At 42.7% G+C, this 19,144-nt stretch overlaps 1 protein-coding gene across 1 annotated transcript in view; it reads left to right on the top strand.

The window, feature by feature from the left end:
- Positions 1 to 19,144, top strand: part of LOC111328603 (uncharacterized) — a 115,291-nt gene that overhangs the window by 17,316 nt on the left and 78,831 nt on the right. Inside the window, 18 exon segments of the mRNA XM_088729313.1 lie at positions 178 to 720; positions 1,245 to 1,802; positions 2,924 to 3,243; positions 3,810 to 4,041; positions 4,648 to 5,199; positions 5,673 to 5,921; positions 6,315 to 6,623; positions 7,427 to 7,749; positions 8,799 to 9,030; positions 9,236 to 9,484; positions 10,347 to 10,664; positions 11,189 to 11,746; positions 12,744 to 13,292; positions 14,175 to 14,735; positions 15,045 to 15,599; positions 15,964 to 16,485; positions 16,936 to 17,493; positions 18,479 to 19,030. Of these exon segments, the coding sequence (XP_088585439.1) occupies positions 178 to 720; positions 1,245 to 1,802; positions 2,924 to 3,243; positions 3,810 to 4,041; positions 4,648 to 5,199; positions 5,673 to 5,921; positions 6,315 to 6,623; positions 7,427 to 7,749; positions 8,799 to 9,030; positions 9,236 to 9,484; positions 10,347 to 10,664; positions 11,189 to 11,746; positions 12,744 to 13,292; positions 14,175 to 14,735; positions 15,045 to 15,599; positions 15,964 to 16,485; positions 16,936 to 17,493; positions 18,479 to 19,030 (7,740 nt within the window).

Here is a 19,144-nt window from a genome sequence, read left to right as displayed (position 1 = left end):
GGGAGTGGGCGCTGAAGTCTGGCGCGCTAATATTGGTTTTTGGTTTCGCCAATTTTTTTTTTAAATTGCTTGACGGATTTTGCCGAAAAGGAAGGACTGCTTGTAGTATAGGCCTTGTGGTGTTTCAATAACGACAACAAACACACTCACTAGTGTCGCTTTTCTCAATCTCCTTAGGCATTGAACCTTTGAACTTAGTGTTTGCCATCAATGCAAACGGACAAAATTCTAAGAATTACTTCGGCCTCATGACCGACACAATCAACTCAATCATCGACTCTTACGGACAGCGAAAAATCAGATATGGTCTCATTGTCTATGGCAGCAAAGCGGTGCCGCGAATCCAATTGACAGAGATCTTTAATAGCAAAGAGCAACTAAAAAACTACGTGAAAATGGTACAGCGGAGTCAAGGCGGGGCTGACTTAGCAGCCGCTCTCGAGAGTGCAAAGGTCATGTTTAGCGGTGAGATACCGGAACGTCGCAATGTGTTGGTGGTTCTGACCGATAGCAAAGCGACAGGGGACAGAGCCAAAATTCAACCACTTGCAGATGAATTGCATGAGATGCGTGTCAAGGTTATAACTGTGGCTATGGGGAAGGAGTCAGACAAGAGTGAATTACGGCCTTTATCGCCCATGAAAGATAACAGTCTTAAGGAAGACCCCAAAGAGAGCCCTAAACAACTTGGTAACAGGATCATGATAGAAGCTATTAAAGGTGAGCAACTTGCTTAAGGAAACTTTTTGCTCTTAATCTGTCCACGAGGATAGACTGTTTTCAAGGTATCCCTGTAATTACATGACGCCAAATGCAATTAAGGTAAGGTTAAAATGAAGTCACTGCAGTGGGGCTGCTAAGAAGGTTTGCAAGGGAATTGTGCTTCTGGGCTTTTGCTCAGTTTGCTTTACTGCTTTGTCTGTTTTGTCTCCTTCACCTATCCCTTACCCCTACCCCACCACAAGTTAGCTTGTGTCCACTCCACACACCAATATATTTTGGTGTTGTGTTGACAGGTGTGCGAATCGGTTGCCATGGTTACCCCGTTGTTGCCAAGGAGATTACTGCCTTCTCCTGTCGAGGGAACCTACCCTCCTCTGCTATTGATGATGCGATTAAACCTGGATATCTTTTGCCTGAGGAACTGTATTACTAGGGGTTAACCCAGGGGTTTGAAATGACAGGACTCCTTTCTAGTTTAACCTCGCAAAATGAATTTTCTTCTGTCTTTTAATTATGATCAGAAATGAAGTATGTGCCTTTGGTGGACCTTGGCTTCGCTTTGAGTGTCTCTTCTTCAGATGCCAGTAAGAACTTCGACAAGATGAAATCCGTCATCGATTCCATTATTGACCAGTACAGCATCATCCGAATCAGATATGCGGTGGAAGTGTTTGGTAACGACACCAATACTGCCCTTGAATTTCATCAGAGTTTTACCAAAGGAAATGATTTGAAACGGTATCTTACTACAGTCATCCCTGTTTCCGGGGGGTCACGTTTAGACATAGGACTAAAGGAGGGGGGAGACCTGTTTGAATCGGAAGGCACTCGTCCAAATGCACACAAAGTCCTTGTCGTTATCACCGACAAAAAATCAACAGGAGATGATCAGGCTGCAGAAACCGCCGCTAAAGAACTTCTAGAGCAGGGTATCAAAGTCATTGCCATCGGGTTGGGCAGCGAAAGCGACATAACGGAGCTTAAGTATATAGCAACAGATGTACGCCATGTTATCCCGGCCAAGATCACGGATGACTCCGGTGAATTGAGTATGGAGGTCATGACTCTTGCTTTCAAAGGTAATGTGTCCGGGGTCAATTGTTTTGGAAAGAATGGACAAGGTGTTAACAGTTCGATATTTTACTCCCAAGCTTTTCTTTTGTAAATCAGAATCAGAGTAACTTCGCTTCACTGCAGACAGTTACGTATTAAAGACCATACTTACTGTCTGTCTCTATCTCCGTATATCTGTCTGTCTATCTGTCTGTCTGGTTATCAACCTATCTATCTGTCCATCTGTTTGCCTATCTATTTTTTTTCTGTCTGTCTGTTTGTCTTTCTGCCTATTCGTCTGTCGGTCAGCCCGTTTGTTTTTTTTTTGGTTAGCTTTGACTCTCAATCATGCGGTTGGACTAAGACAGATAGACAGGGAAACAGACAGAAAACAGATAGGTAGACAGATAAGCAGACAGACAGACAGACAGATAGGCAGATAGATAAGCAGACAGACAGACAGACAGGCAGATAGATAAGCAGACAGACAGACAGACAGATAGGCAGATAGATAAGCAGACAGATAGACAGACAGGCAGATAGATAAGCAGACAGACAGACAGACAGATAGGCAGATAGATAAGCAGACAGACAGACAGACAGGCAGATAGATAAGCAGACAGACAGACAGACAGATAGGCAGATAGATAAGCAGACAGATAGACAGACAGGCAGATAGATAAGCAGACAGACAGACAGACAGATAGGCAGATAGATAAGCAGACAGACAGACAGACAGATAGGCAGATAGATAAGCAGACAGATAGACAGACAGGCAGATAGATAAGGAGACAGACAGACAGGCAGGCAGATAGATAGCTAGAAATAAAGATAGACAGACAGACAAGATGATTTGGTTTTATCAGCTGAATTGATAATGCTAATTTGCCTCCGATAAGGGTTTCTAAAGCTAGACAGATAGACAGACAGACAAATAGAGAGCTGGACAGGAAGATAGATGGTATGGTAGAAAGATTGGCAGAGAGACTACCAGAGTGTTCTTTTTTATCGAGGTCTAAGTTCAAAACCAAATGGGAGACTAGTAAGAAGAAAACTACAACTGCATGGTTTTACTTGCTTTAAAAAGCTTTTATTAGTGCTCGGAAAGTTAAAGATTTTCATATTCTATGTTAATTTCTCTTCAAAGAAATCCCAAATGTACCGACCTTGGACGTGGCCTTCGCCATAAGCGCCACAGCCATGGATGCAGATACTAACTTCAAACTGATGAAAGACACCATCACAGCCTTTGCTGATATGTACGGCATGTCAAAGATTAACTATGCAGTCGTGGCTTACGGCGAAAAACCAACCAAGTGGTTTGACTTTCAAAGCCAACCATCCGATTTTGATGCTCTCAAGCGGATAGTTGTCGCAATCACCCGAGAGACAGGGATAGTGGCATTGGACAGGAGCTTAGAAGAAGCAAGGAGACATTTTGATGCAGCCAGACCGCAGGCTCGCAAGGTAGAAACATGTGACACAAAGAACAGTATCCTGTTCCTTTCGCGCATATTATATTTTAAGGAAACGTGCGCGTAGTTTTTGTCGCCGTACGGTAGGCTCACGGGAATCACTATCAAAACATTCTCGTCTGGAGTTTATTATTATTGCTATTTTTTTCGCAGAGGGGTTGGGGGCCTTGCCCTCTTAGGGATCAAAATTTGGTTGAAAGCCACCAATAAGAAACAGTTTCGTCTATGCCAAGATTGGAAGATTAACTAATCGGTTAAACTTCAGAATGAAGATGTGTGCTTGTACTTGTGTGTATGACGTCGCAGACTTAAGGTACTTGTACCCTAGGTAACGGTCTTTTTAAGAGATCTGGGAAATTGTTGATGCTCTCCTCTAAACCGCGATAATCTTTCTTTCCCACCTTACGTTTGAGACGTCATACACCTGAAGTCTGGCGAGAATTGAGTCTAATGCACTTTGTACCATGAAGAGGATGAGAATGGGATGGGTGTGTCAACGACTAATTCATTGATTGTAACAATGGAACACTTAAGGTTACCTGTTTGTTTTTCTGTCAGGTCCTGGTTGTAATCACGGACAGAAAATCTGGCTCAACAGTTGGTGACATCAGGACAGCAGCCCAGCCCCTGAAGCATACTGGGGTAACAGTGATTCCGGTGGCGATCGGTGCAGATGCCGATACGAAAGAATTGGAAATTATAACTCCTGACAAAGAAAACATCATACAGCCAAAAGATGGAACCTCGGCGACTGAATTGGCCAGGATGATCATGGAGATGATCCGCACAGGTAACAGCAGATAGTTTATTAAATTAAGAACGCTTTCGATCGATTTTATTCCGCACAACGGTGAATCAGTACAAATGCAAACATTCAAAAACAACTTGAACATAAGTGCATGTAAACGGCCGAAGCACGAGCGAATGTGAGTTACCAATCACGATTGGTTTTAGTTTTGCATCTGATTAATTGAGAGGATGGAGCGATATTCCCGACCAAACTAAAGAGGACCAACTTCATCCTATTCTCCTACGCAACCGTTCTTTGGTATGTAACGCAACGCTCTCCCTACTTGTTCGCGTGACATCCCATATTTATCCGCGATGGTCTGAGTCTCCTTTCCAGCTGTTGTTTGGACTGTCGCGAAACTCGCCCTTCCCCCCGAATAGTAATGGAGGTAGAGGGAGGAATCGTTGCATTGCATTCTAAAGAAAGGGCTCGGGCGTGTCTTGGAAGTTAAAGAATGACGGAAACCATAGGCCCCTTCTCCCTCCCCCTCTTAGATCTCTCCGACCCTCCTGTCCCTACCCTTTTGAGAACATCGTCTCAAAGCATGGATTTAGATCGTAATTATCAAGTCAAACCATGGCGTATGTTAATTTTTTTATTGTTTAGTTCAAGCTATTCCTGAGGTTGATCTTGGTTTTGCGCTGAGTGCAGCCAGTACACTCTATAACGAAACATTTCAGCTGATGAAGGATGTCATAAACTACATCATCGTCACCTATGGCACCCAGAAAATACACTATAGCGTCATTGTGTACAGTGACACTGCATCAATAGAAATCAAGTTTGGGCAGACACCTCCGTCTCCACAGCAACTCAAGACTGCAATAGAAAACCTCGATATTGGCTCAGGGACACCAGACTTAGCAGCCGCGCTGGAGAAAGCGGCAGAGATGTTTGATGACGATACAAGGAGACCTTTAACTCGTAAAGTTCTCGTGATTATGGCAGATAGTATTTCTGGGTCTGCTGTCGATGACGTTAAAGCAGCAGTCAAGCCTCTTGTGGATATGGATGTTTTGATTATACCTGTTGTGGTCGGTGAGGAAGTAGATCCTGATGAGCTTGATAACACGACACCTGACAAGAGGAATGTTATTGAGACTGGAAAAGAAATGGATCCTGAGGTGATAGGAGAGAAGATCATGGACAAGATTCGAGGTAGAAAAGACATGTATACCCTCCCTCCCCCTCCCCCTCCCCCTCCTTCTCCCTCCTCCCCCCTCAAAAAAAGATAATAATGATTGATGAACCCTTTTACTCTCGAGATTTGAAATCTAAATCTACTTCTGGGTGACAAAGCATTTCTTTGTAGATGATAACTGAAAATTTTGCGTTATAATCAAACAGTATCTTCTAGTTTGGTGTATCGTGATAGCACTCTTTAGTAGGATAGACTCATTATAGACTCTTTTGTTTTGGACAACTGCTTTCCTATGTATTGTCGGAAGTAGATTACTGGCGCAATGCGCAAATGAACTACGCCAAGAACATTTTTGATCATTGTGTGCATAGACAAGTGTGGGTTTGGCTCCTAAGCTTAATTGTGAATTTACTATGCTTAAGAGAGAGTTGTTAAATGTAAAATTTTTAGTTGCCTCTTTGATGGAAACATTGTTAAATTGTTTTGACAGATGGGCCTTCAGTCTCAGAGGTTGACCTCGCCTTCGCTATTAGCGCCACCGCATCAGACGCGGATGAGACATTCAGGCGTATCAAAGAAACAACAAAGTATATTGTGAATAAATATGGAACGGACAAGATTCATCATGGTCTGTTGGTGTTCGGCAATGTACCCAGCCGTACAAGGGACTTCAGGCGAGAGGCCCTCACCAGAGAAGAAATGATACAACTTCTAGATTCTGTACCAAGGAGTTCAACAGGTGACATGTTAAAAAATGAAGACGCATTAGCGTGCTGATGTGTTGGATCATAGACATCTTGTATGCCCCAGGGTCTTAACCCCCTGGGATCTTGAACTCTTGCTATTTTAAACCCCTTGGTACCTCGAACCCCCCGGCAGTTTGAACCCCCTAGGATCTCGAACTTCGGGTCTTTTTAACCCCCTGGGATCTCGACCGCGATGAATTTTTAACCTCCCATCCCCACCTATTGTATCTGACTTATTTTAAACAACGTTCTCCGTAAATGAGAGCGTGGTACTACAAATTCCATATGATTTGCATCGTTGAAACACTTACTTTTTTTTCTGGGCGATTTGTCTATTATTTTGCATTTACGCATTGTAAAGGTATATTTTTCTCGTCTCTACTCAGGGCCTGACCTTCAGAAAGCTTTAGAGGAATCAGTGAAGTTATTCGAAGGACTTGGAGCTCGACCAACAGCTCGGAAAATTCTGGTCGTGATAATGGATAAGAGGTCTGGTGTCGACGAAACAAAGTTGCGCGAGATTTCGAATACTTTGTATTTGCGGTTTATTGATGTTATCCCTGTTGCTATCGGAATGGAGGCTGACAAGAGAGAATTGACATTGGTTACATCAGATAACAGTAGTCTAATTGAGGTTCGAAAAGTATTTAAACCAGACAAACTTGGAGAAGCAATAATGTGGAAGATTTTCAAAGGTATGCCAGGGCTTGTTTGCGTTTTGATGCAAACAGTCACGTGGATGTTAGTTTGGACTTCGATCCAATTTTTAACTTTTTTTGTCTGTACCGGTGAAAATATAAGCTATTTTTTGGGGGGTTCACGTAGTATTTCAATTAAAACTGGGTGAAATTCCTGTCGCGAATAAGCTTTTTCTCACGATTTTGTCTTGGGCATTGTTTGAAGGCCACTGAGCACTCGCTGAAAATAAGAGTAATTGTGATATTTATTTACGGTCAGCGGTTATGGGTGAAAGCGTCTTCATTTGGGTAGTTGTGAGATTTTGTGACACCATCCAAGACACCCGATGTATATGAACTAAAGAGATAGCCAAGCACATCAACGAGTTCTCCAAAGCTCAGCAGTAAAGCATCGGCGTACAAATCCGAAGGTCTGGGGTTTGAATCTTAGTTGGAGATTTAGAATTTCCTTTTCCCCACGCTTTTGAAAAAAAGTCTGTACTCGAGCAAAGAGGCCCACCAAGCCCATCCCGGTTTCCTTATGAAGCAACTACGAGTATTACTGCTCTCCCCTGAGTGGGGTGCTAGTCCATCACAAGGCGATCCCCTCCCCCCCCTCCCCCAGCATTTCATCAGGCTTCCCTGACAATTTTCCAATACCAACTTATACACCAGGGTGGAGAGAGGCACTGACGAAGTCTGACAGGTCTCGAGGCGGAGTTCGGCGCACTAACCAAAAGGTCACCGCGACTCCCTTTGAAAAAAAAACAAAACAACAACAACAAAAGCAAAAGTAATCGTAAATATTTTTTCCATTTCAGTACGCATTGTACCGGACGTGGACGTGATTTTTGCTGTGAGCGCCACCGCAAGAAACGCAGCGCAAACTTTGCGCACGATGAAAGATACTCTGAAGTATGTGCTTAATGTTTATGGCGTGGGAAGCATTCGTTATGCTATGCTGTCATTCGGTAGGGATGCTACTGTCATGGAAAGATTCAACAGCAAGGACCCGTCTGTGGAGAATCTTCTACGACTCGTGCAAAGTTTGCCTGCAAGTCAAGGGCTTCCTGTTTTTGAGCGAGCTCTGAGTACGGCCAAAAATATTTTTGAAGGGGCGGATGTCCGGCCGAATGCTATGAAGGTAACAACGAGTGTTTTGTGTGCCTCAGTGTGATCTTACTTTGCTTTCGTTAACCCTTTGACCCCTAAATGTGAAAAGCGTCTAATTTCTTCTTGCAATACCACAGTTTAATCGTATTTAAGGTAATGAGAAAAAAGGAAATGATCGTCAACTTAAGAAGCTCTTGACTGTTAAACAAATTCTCCCTGTCGACACCTAAGGAAATGTTTAGAGAACAATATGGAGAATATGCATGCCGATGTTAGGGCGTAGAGGATTAAGAAGCTTGCAGAACTCGGAAGTCTTCAATCTGGGATTTTTTCCTTGAAACAACGTGCACTTTTTGTGTGAGTATTTTCAAACCAAAACCAGAGAAATTTCAATACCAAGTCAAAAGGTCTGGATAGCAACAGATATGTCACGAATTTAAGAAAATATACTTTCCTGGTAATTGCAGACATTGTTTTGTTGTTTTTTGTAGACTGACCTGACAGAGCTGAATAATGAAATGCTTACCTCAGTGGGTAGGCGGTCAACAATGCGGGCTCATGTGTTCTAGGTCTAAATTTAGCGAAATTAGCGGAAAATACTAAGGGCTGACTTTTAAAACCAAGGAACTCTGTTTTCTTTGAAGGCATTTTCCTATTTCCAGAGGTTTTAAGGAGAAAATTGATTTTTAAAAATTTTTAGGGGGTGTACCAAGTTTTTGGAGGTTGTTCTGTAAAAGAAAAGCGGCAAGGAAAACGACGCCTCAAGTAACAGAATAGGAAATCAACCATGCGAACGTCTCAAAATCCGTGTTTCCGCGGCAAAACCTAGCGCATGCGTATACGTTATTCAGCTCTGTCGACTGCCATACCTTTGCGAAAAGTGAGTGACGAGGTTACAATCAGTTGTAGGTTTGCATCTAAGTCGACTCGAATTTTATAAGACAGTCACATCGCGCAATTAAGCCATCCACCAAAAAGCGCTTCTGAGAGTCGGCGTGACCTTAAGCGTGACATAAAAGCGTGACTTTAAGCGTGACATGATGTACTTTTCCCGCCGATTGAATTACTCTTATTTTTTAGGTTGTGGTGGTGATCACTGATGGTCGTTCTAGGTCCACAGATGAACAACTTAGGACAGCGGCGAAACCATTGGAAGATAAAGGCATTCACGTCATAGCTGTTGGTATTGGAAGTGTGCCAGACTCTAAACAGCTGGAGAAGATAACTCAGAGGGAGGGTGACGTCATAACAGGACCTTCGGATGCCAATCCAGCCTCTTTGGGAAACAGAATCATGGAAAAAGCTTTTGAGCGTGAGGAAATAACACTTTTTTCATTATGCATGAGATAAGACTTCTTACAAATACTGTTAAAAATGATCATGATCAGATTTCCCCTGCAGGGTATAAAGAACCCTCTGTAATTGCCAACAAAGCGGTCAATTTTCCTATTCAGATGATGTTTCCGCTGCGCTTCTATTTGTGCACGATCCTGAAATTTTCGTCTTTATATATTTAGCTGTGTCGGTACCTATACCAGACATCGACCTTGTGGTTGCCATGTGTCCAGTATCTTCAACCTCAGACCAGACTTTTAAACTCATGAAGGATGCTGTGAAATCCATGGTGGACAAGTACGGAACTTCTAAAATCCATTACGGTATCGTCCTCTATGGACGATCAGCCGAAAGACTCTTTGAATTTTCAAATAAGATGGTGTCTGAAGCTGATTTGAAGCAGTATGTCGATAATCTGCCCAAACCGAAAGGTAATATTCTCTAAATTTGATTAAATAACTCAGACTCTACGCGCGTTCTGATTCGTAATCAAAGTGATGAACTTGTGGATATACTGCGATTAATATTTAATAATTATTCACCGAAGTGGAGGTGACTAGTGGTGGATATTAAAAAAAAAAATAAATCCACATTAGCTATGGACACAGGTGAATACTTGTTTTTTAGAATAGACTAAAGCAGTGAAATGATATAGCATAAAAAGATGATTTAACACGTTTTTTTCTGCAACTGAATAATACTTGCTAATCACTTCCGAATCAGTGAATCAGCGCGCGTGAAAAGCACTTTCAACCTGCGTGGTATATATTAATAAAGGATATTCAGAGTGCGAGTAGCCATTTAGAGCGTGCCCTCAACGCTATCCACTGTTTTAGTACATACTAACATTGTTTATTTCGTCGAGTCAAATCTTTAGAAAGTGTGGTCTGATCTCTGATTCTTATGGTTAAACGCCTGAAGTTTGCTGTAAGTTATGATAATTGAAATCGAGTAGTGACAGCGTTGGACTCTTAATCCGGTGGTCCCGGGTTCGAGTTCCGCTTTGTCCACTTGCAAGATTTGTTTCTCAATAGCCCTGACCTCATTTCCCCGACCGCGATTGTTGATATCAAACTGGTTGTCCCCTGCCAGTTGGGATTTTCAAATTTGTTTCGTTTGATTTACGTTTTTTCTCTGAGGTTCTTTGAGTGTATGTTGTTATCATCTTTGATTAAAAGAAAACGACAGGCTTACCAGTTATTGCGTCATTCACACGCAGAACGAAAAAATCACAGGGTTACCAGTTGTCGTTCCCGTAAAGTGACTTTTTTTGGATCTCTTAACGTTTTGCAGGCGTTCCTCCACTCGCACTTGTCAAAGCCCTGAACGACACCAAAGAGGTGTTTGACGGAGCAGGCGCACGGAAGAATGCCAAAAAGGTTCTAGTCGTGTTCACAGACATGAGTTCGGGTGCCGACGAAAATGCATTAAGGTCTGCTGCCACTGTTCTAGAAAATGAAGAAGTAGAAGTCATCGCCGTATCCATTGGAGTGGAAACTGATCCTCAAGAGTTAGCTTACATTACACCGCACACAGGGAATATCATTGATTCACCAACTGATGAAAATCCTGACAAGCTTTCAACAGATATTCTGAGGCTCATCTTTACAGGTTAGTTTTGTTTTGCAATTTTAATAAATAATTAAGCAGAGCAATGATCCTCGCTGGCGAGCAGCAGTTTTAGAAATTGCAGAAAAGAAGCCTAGAAAAAAATTTAGGGCTCAAGAGGATTCGAACCCAGGCCTCCTGGATACTAGGAGGCATGGGTGGATTAGTTTTGTATTGCGAAACTTTTTCACTAAGAATGCTTATGACTTTAAACTCGCAAGTTTCCTTAGGCACGGGAAAAGTGCAAGTTGCCATTTTTCAGAATTTAGCTTTGAATCTGACTGGTTGAGAGAATTTGATTTTATACCTCCAACGACGCAGCATCACATTTTCCTTAGAAACTTCGAGAGTAGTGTCAAAGTTTGATAAACCAAATCCACCGTAATACCGAATTACTTTCGAGATAAAAAACTTCCCGAGTGACGATGGAAACCCAGTTTACAAATCCTTCCACGAAATTTTGATCAGATCGTAATGATCTGATTCAGACTAACCAAATCTGCAAAACTTTACATTCTCATACATAGATCCCCCACCGGTCTCAACGGAAATTGACGTTGCCTTTGTGCTGAGTGCCGACTCCTCAAACAACAGACAGACATTCAGGTTAATGAAGGACACAATAGCCTGGATAATCAGCAAATATGGAACAGAAAAGTTGCGTTATGCTTTCATTGTGCTTGGCGCCAGTGCGAAAACAGAACTCGACTTTGATAGTAGCGCCAGAACTCCAAATAAACTCATAGAATTTGTTAAGCTTCTTCGTATGCAACCTGGAAGATCCAACGTCATTGGGGCTCTGGAGAAGGCCGAAGAAGTGTTTGACTCTGAGAATGCTAGACCAAATGCATGCAAAGTGGTGGTGATAATGACTGACAAAGCGTTTGGAAGCAGCTCACCTGAGATCAGTAAAGCTGCCACACCTCTTGATGCGGAAGGAATAAAAGTTGTTCCTGTAGCTGTGGGGTATGAAGACGACTCATCCCAATTGGAGATGACTAATCCAGATAGTCTTGTCATCGAGGTACCCCGGTCTGTAAAACCAAAAATATTAGGAAAACGACTTATGGAACACGTTACCAGATGTAAGTTGACACGTAAAAGATTTAGAAGTAATTAGAACGCTGTTCTACTGAGTGGCATATAACTGAAAATATGATACTACCAGTAAGTAAAAAAGGCCAACCGGCTCAAACGTTCGCAATTTAAAGAACAGATGTGATCTTGAATTAAGCAACCACGCAACGATTGGTATCTGATGGGTTGGAAAGGTGGTATGAGCTTCCTAGACAACAGTATATTGTAAAGAAAAACCAGAGTAACGCCGCATTAGAGGAGTTTCCGATTGAATGTCGGCAAACCAAAACCGAAATAATCGCAACAGCCAATCAGAAGAAAAGAAAATACCTTTATTAGGAGCCAATGAAAACCCAAAACAAAACACAGTTTCACTCTGGTCTAAATCTACCCGTTTTGAATTCGTCGAAAAGAGAAAGAAAAAGGACTCGCTCATTCGCGGGCCGATATAATTTTGCTGAAGTCAGTATCAATGCTGAGCGCTGGTAGTTGTTATATATCACATACAATGTGATTATTTGGTCATCAGTCAGTTATAAAGTGAATCTTCCCAAGATTGGGATACTCTGGTCGATATGTAAAACGCATTAAAAAGTGGTAAACTATGATATTAGTATGAATGCAAAATAGAACCGCGATAAATAGGAAAAAAAGGTATTTCATTCGGATGATGTCTCTATGTTATTCTAAGATTTTTATGAGGATGCGTGACGTCTCAACAGCAATTAGGCGTAAGATTCGAGTGTCGTAAATTAAACCAAAGCTATTACAACAGCCCATAATAAGAAGGGAAGTATCACCAGGAGCCAATGGGAACTCGAATTAAAAACAAGCAAACTGCTCGAAGCGCGGGAAAAGGCAATTAAGTGAGTGTCGCGAGTTCCATGGATCAGTCACATAACGAAATAATGCAAAATTAAAGCAATCCGGGATTTCTTTCGACGCTCAATTGAAAACTGCTCTAAATGACGAATAGTGACATATTGTGTTGTGTTTATTTGGCAGGCAAGTTCCCGCCAGTTGATATTGCCTTTGCTCTCAGTGCTACAGGATTATCAAAAGAGAAAATTTTCAAACTCATGAAGGATACACTGAAGAGTGTTGCTGACAAGTACGGTACAGGCAGCTTAAGATACAGCTTCATTGTATTCTCGAACACGTCCAATCTCATTGTACGATTCAGCGAAAAGTATTCCACCATCGACGAACTGAAGGCCTCTGTCGAAGCTTTGCCCTCCGCCACGGGAGGGGTATCTTTCCTAGAGGTCATCGAATCTGCCAAGGAGGCATTCAGAGACAGTGGCGTTCGTAAGGGTGCTACTCATGTCCTTGTCATTTTGACGGACGGAACGTCTGGTGAAGATGAAGTGGAGATAGGAGAAAAAGCAGTGTATTTGGAAGAGTCTGAAATCATTGTTATTCCTGTTGGTGTCGGAGATGAAGTTGACAGTAACGAGTTGGGCGTCCTTACGAGCAAAGAGGAAAATGTGATTCTTATTGATGAAGATGAACAACCTAAACGTTTGATGGAATTGATTATCGCGAGAGTTCTTGGTATGACATTGAAAAATTTTGTTTCAATTTTGAATTATTACCTTGCACCCTTAATGTTATTGTGTGTTGGGCTCAGTGCACTGGACTCCGGCTCGAGACTTTCGGGTTTGAGACTTGACCGGATCACTGTGTTGTGTTCTTAGAGTATAGATTTAACCTATCTTTAACCTTGGTGGTTTAATAATTTGTTTATTCTACCGAAGACCGTGACTTATTAATTTTGCGTTTGTGCTCCAGTTAACCCATTAGCACCCGCAGTTGTCATGGACCGAAATATTGCTGGTTGTACGTTCGCGCTTACACCTAGCTTTGGACGGTTTCTCTCTCTTAGAGCTGGATCATGTTCCTTGTGCATAAAGCCTGTTTGCGTTTTCCATCGTTTAAGGCTTGCTTGCTTAAGTTGTCTCGCACTTTCAGCTGGCTGGTAACGTTTTCGTGCACTTGTAACAGGTTTCACATTTTCCCTACTTGCAACATGTTTTTTTATTTTCTAGCTCTCAAGCTGTTGAGTGTCTTGCTACGTTTGCATCCGGTTCAAAGCTTTCCTCCCACAAAACCATGTTTTCCTCAACTTAACGCTTTGTTTGCAACTAATGTTGAAGTTAACTTTTTTCAGTTTCGCTAATTTTACTTCTACAGCAGTAGTGCTGCTCTTTTAACTCTTTGCACCCTAGTATAGAATATATATATATAGAATTTGTTTCACAATCAAGAGCTTTTTCAGTTGAGATCATTTCCCTTATTTTCGTGACCTAAATTTTTTTATTCGGGGTGGATTTGTACTCACCTTAAGGATAACAATCGCGTTTGGGCTTCTGTTGCCATATTTCCAGTAGTTATAGAATTACATATTTTAACCAATGACTTCTTTGTTCTGTTTAGAATCACTAAGACCACCCCCTGTTGATCTTGCGTTCGCTTTGAGCGCAACCTCTTTCCAGTCGAACGCTTCCTATCCACTGATGAAGGAAGTGATAAATTCTATCATACAACAATATGGCACAAAGGACATCCATTTCAGCTTTATCATCTACGGCTCTGAGGCATCTACCAAGTATAGCTTCACGAGAGAGCCAGAGGATCCCGACGATTTACGAAGATTCGTAACAGATATGCCGGACATCACTCCGCCGACATCACCTCATGTTGCCCTTGAAGCAGCTGCTAAAGCTTTCGAGGGATCTGGAGTGCGTGCCAATTCTTCCAAGGTACTCGTTTTGATGACAGACATAAAGGGGGATTCATCCGAGAAAGAGATTGAGTCAACCTTTGCACCATTGAAACGACAGAAAGTGAAAGTTATAGCCGTGGGGATTGGGTCAGAAGTGGATACAGATGAACTGGTTAATATTACAGGCGATAACAACAACGTCATCACTGTTCCCGTCGATACAGACAAGACACCTTTGACCAATGAACTGATGGAAATAGTTTTACGGCCAGGTTTGGATATAACCTTCCTTCGATTTATAATCGGTGGGGAACCACCGGCATGAATACAGCAATAATATTGATAATAATATTGGGAAATTTAGCAGTGAAAATTCCACGAGGTGGCTCTTCTTGTCCACTGTTTCCCGATCGGAGCAAGGTTAAGGACCCATAACAAACTCAGCGCACATGTGACACCAGTTCTGGGTGTTGAACCCGGGTTGTAGGAGGCGAGCCTTTCACCACTGCGTCATCCCCACTCGTTTGATCTGCTTACCAGTAGGCTTTAATATTTATATGTTTTTTTTTTATTCATCTTAGGTTTGCCGGAGGTACCTAAAATTGATGTTTTGTTCGCCATAAGTGCAGTATCGTCCTCAACTGATGTAGTGTTCCAATCGACGAAAGAGGCGATTATTTCTATTGTGAATAAGTACGGTACGGGTAACTTGCAGTATGGTGTGATCCTTTTTGGAAGTTATGCCTCGTCATTTATAGACTTGTCCTCCTACTCCACAAGCGATGAGTTAAAAGACTTGGTCACAAAGCTCCCTATATTGAAAGGAGGTCCCGCCTTAGACGAAGCTCTCAAGCGCGCTGGAAAAATGTTTACATCGTCAATTGCGCGCAAAGATGCACACCAAATCTTGGTCGTGATCACAGACAAAAAGGCTTCTTCCAATCTTAATAATGTTATTTCTGAAGCGAATAAGCTTCAAGATTTAGGCGTGACAGTCATTTCCGTCGGACTAGGCAGCGAGGTTGATGAAAACGAACTCCAAGAGATTACACCTGATGTGAGCGATGTCATTATAATTTCCAAAGCTATTGATTCCGACGATCTCAGAAGGAAAGTTATGGAAAAGATTTTAAAAGGTATTTTTACTTCTGTCCTTGTGTTGATGTCTCCGATTTAGGGCAAAAGAGTTGAACGTGTTAAGTGCAAGAAAATTTAATCTCGATGCAGAAGATTCGAGAATCCGCGCACCTCTCTCGTTACCTGGAGTGACTATAAATAATTTTTTTCCGTACAATATCGATATATTTTCGAGCAGAGAGGTAAGGAGAAGAAACAAAAGATTTCAATCCCCACATTTTCACCCCAAAGACCAATTCGCAAAGGTAAAAATTTAAGAATGGCGTGACCTACTTTACCCCTTATCTTGCTCATAATGATGTGTTTCGTATTCTTATCCGTAAGATTTTTGTCTCTTTAAATTTTTTTCCGTAACTTTTTTAGAACGTACCAGGGCACCTGAAGTCGACGTAGTGTTCGCTCTAACAGCTACAACAGGGGACCCCGATGACGCGTTTCAGCGCATGAAGGATGCTGTTAAAATCGTAACAGACACTTACGGAATACATCGGCTCCAATACAGCCTTATTGTGTATGGAAGCCAACCTAGTGAGGAATTTGATTTCAAAACTAGTTTTCCCTCTCGATCAAGCATTAAAGACTTCGTTGAAAATTCCCGAAGAGTTTCAAGCCGCCCTGGAACCAAACGGGCCTTGGACAAGGCTTTGCAAATCATCAAAGATTCAAGTTTACGTCCGCCGGTCAAAAAGGTTGTTGTCCTTTTGACAGATGGTGTCACCGATCTGAATCCGTCGGCTGTTGATGGGGCAGTTCAGGCCATGGAGAAGAATGGAATCCCTGTTTTAATATTTGCTTTGGTTAACAATCCTAAAACTGACTTTGAAGTTTCAAAAACCGTCGACCCAGCAGATCTTGCTAAAAAGGTTATGGAGAAGGTCTTTGATGGTAAGTGCGTTTGACCAATGTATTGAACGGAAGTTTCATACCATACAAAAGTAATAAAAACGTCTTCTTTGTGAACACATGATAAGCGCCAGATAAGCACAGCCCTGCTGTATAGGTTATGGGGTTTGTGAGACTTACCATAGGAGCGCTTTTCAACTAAGTGTCGGAAAATAAGACCCAAAGAAATCACATCAGCCAATAAAAGCACAGTGAAATATCACTAGGAGCCAATGCGAGGTCAAAGAATAAGCAAACTGGCTCAAGGGCGGGACGACGCGAGTGACCAAGCTGCGCTTTGTTCTAGGTAAGTACCTGATTGGACGAGAGAGTGTTGCGACATTTTTAGACCAGTCACTGCGCAAAGTAAAAAAATACAGGGTAATATCGGAGTACTTTCGACACTCAATTTAAAGTTGCTCTCAAGCCCTAGATGTCTCTTTTTTTTTCCAGTTGTGGTGGAACCACCAGAGATGGATCTTTGTTTTGCTGTTAGTGCTACAGCTGCCCGTTCTGAGAAGACTTTCAACCTCATGAAAAAATCTATCATTGATGTGGTGGACACGTATGGTATAGGCAAGGTTCGCTATAGTGTGGTGTTATTTGGATCCGTGGCCAGACTGGTTGTGAGATTTAGTGATGGTACTACGGACCCCATTAGGCTGAAAGGTGCCATAGATTCATTGGTACCAAGTAGTGGAGCCCCGGCGTTAGATGAGGCGTTGGAACGAACTTTGGAATCTTTTGGAGATGGTAAGGACCGTCCGAATGCCAGAAAGGTCCTTATTGTCATGTTGGACAACGAATCAGGACTGCAGTTGAGTGACATTGTGTCGAAGGCGAGAGATTTGGAGAAGATGAACATTCGTGTGATTGCTGTGGGCATAGGAGACAGCACAAACAAGGAGGAACTGGAAACAATGGCTTCAGATAACAGGGATGTTCTGCCTGTACCAACGTCTAAGCAACCAAGCATGCTTTCCAAAGATATCATGGTGTTGGTTTTAACAAGTAAGTGGCTTGGACGTTTGAGTTGACTGGAACAGTGTCGCAGGGCACACATAGTTGCAGCTTTTGACTTTAATACTTATTATTTTACCATTTATATACCATTACTAACCTCAAGTTAATACTACTTACTTTACTTATTTCTCACTGACGATGATTCTCAGCGTTTCATTTCCAAAAGAAAACATTAGGTTTGCTGCCTGTCCTTCTGTTCCTCTCTCCGTCTGTCTGTCTCTCCGTCTGTCTGTCTCTCCTTCTGTTTCTCTCTCCGTCTGTCAGTCTCTCCGTCTGTCTGTCTCTCCGTCTGTCGGTCTCTCCACCTGTCTGTCTCTCCGTCTGTCTGTCTCTCCGTCTGTCTGTCTCTCCTTCGGTTCCTCTGTCTGTCTGTCTCTCCGTCTGTCTGTCTCTCCTTCGGTTCCTCTCTCTGTCTGTCTGTCTCTCCGTCTGTCTGTCTCTGCATCTGTCTGTCTCTGTCTGTCTGTCTCTACGTCTGTCCATCTCTACGTCTGTCAGTCTCTCCGTCTCTCCGTCTGTCCGTCTCTCTGTCTCTCCGTCTGTCCGTCTCTCCGTCTGTCTCTCCGTCTGTCCGTCTCTCCGTCTGTCCGTCTCTCCGTCTGTCCGTCTCTCCGTCTCTCCGTCTGTCCGTCTCTCCGTCTGTCCGTCCCTCTGTCTGTCCGTCTGTTCGTCTCTCCGTCTGTCCGTCTCTCCGTCTGTCTGTCTCTCCTTCTGTTCCTCTCCACGTCTGTCTGTCTCTCCTTCTGTCTGTCACCGTCTGTCCTTAAAAATGTCCGATGTCTGTCGTTGTGTATGTCACAACCATAATTATTTTTTACCCAGTCAAACACATGATGTTCAGTAAAAGTCTATATGACACATTCTAGAGACAGGTTATACCATTTTGTTTACTGTAAATTTCCCTGATCCTCTTAAGTTTGCTAAATTTGAAACGATACTAAAACATGAATTTGACTGTCGACTCAACGTTTAGATCGTCCACTGAATGTTCCGAAGTTAGATTTGGTGCTTGCCGTCTCAGCGACTGGCACATATACAAGTGAAACGTTCCAGTTAATGACGGATGCCATCGACTCACTGCTCCAGAAATACGACTCAAGTAACATCCGTTACGGCCTGATTGTTTACGGTGATGACGCTTCGATCGTAGTCCATCTGAGAAACGCCACTTATGCTGACCAGGTTCGAGGAGTGTTGAAAACGATTGAGCAACCGTCGGGTGCATCGTCCCTCGACAAAGCTCTGGAAGTAGCTGCTGATATGTTCACTGATGCTGGAGATCGGCAGGGTGCGGACAGGGTCTTGGTGGTCCTGACAGACAAGAGCTCTGGTCTCGACGAAGACGTCGTGGCAGGCAGTGTCATGCTTCTTGAGCAGATGGCAGTGAAAATTATCCCCGTGGCTGTTGGGGATGAGGTCAACCTAGTGGAATTTGTGATTGTGACCAATAAGGGCAACATAATAGAATCTGAGAAAGACAAAGATCCGGAGGAATTAAGTGAAGAGATCATGGAAAGAGTGATAAGTAAGTGCACTTTGAATGTCTCTGTCAAAGGGTTTTTCGATATAGTGTTAACGAGTAACTGAACCCAAATTGATAACAGCATGCAGTAGCGAAAATGGCAGATTTGACGAATTT

The sequence above is a fragment of the Stylophora pistillata genome, chromosome 8, assembly GCF_964205215.1.
Source record: "Stylophora pistillata chromosome 8, jaStyPist1.2, whole genome shotgun sequence".
Classification (NCBI taxonomy): Eukaryota; Metazoa; Cnidaria; class Anthozoa; order Scleractinia; family Pocilloporidae; genus Stylophora; species Stylophora pistillata.
This window is presented reverse-complemented; position numbering and strand designations above follow the sequence as displayed.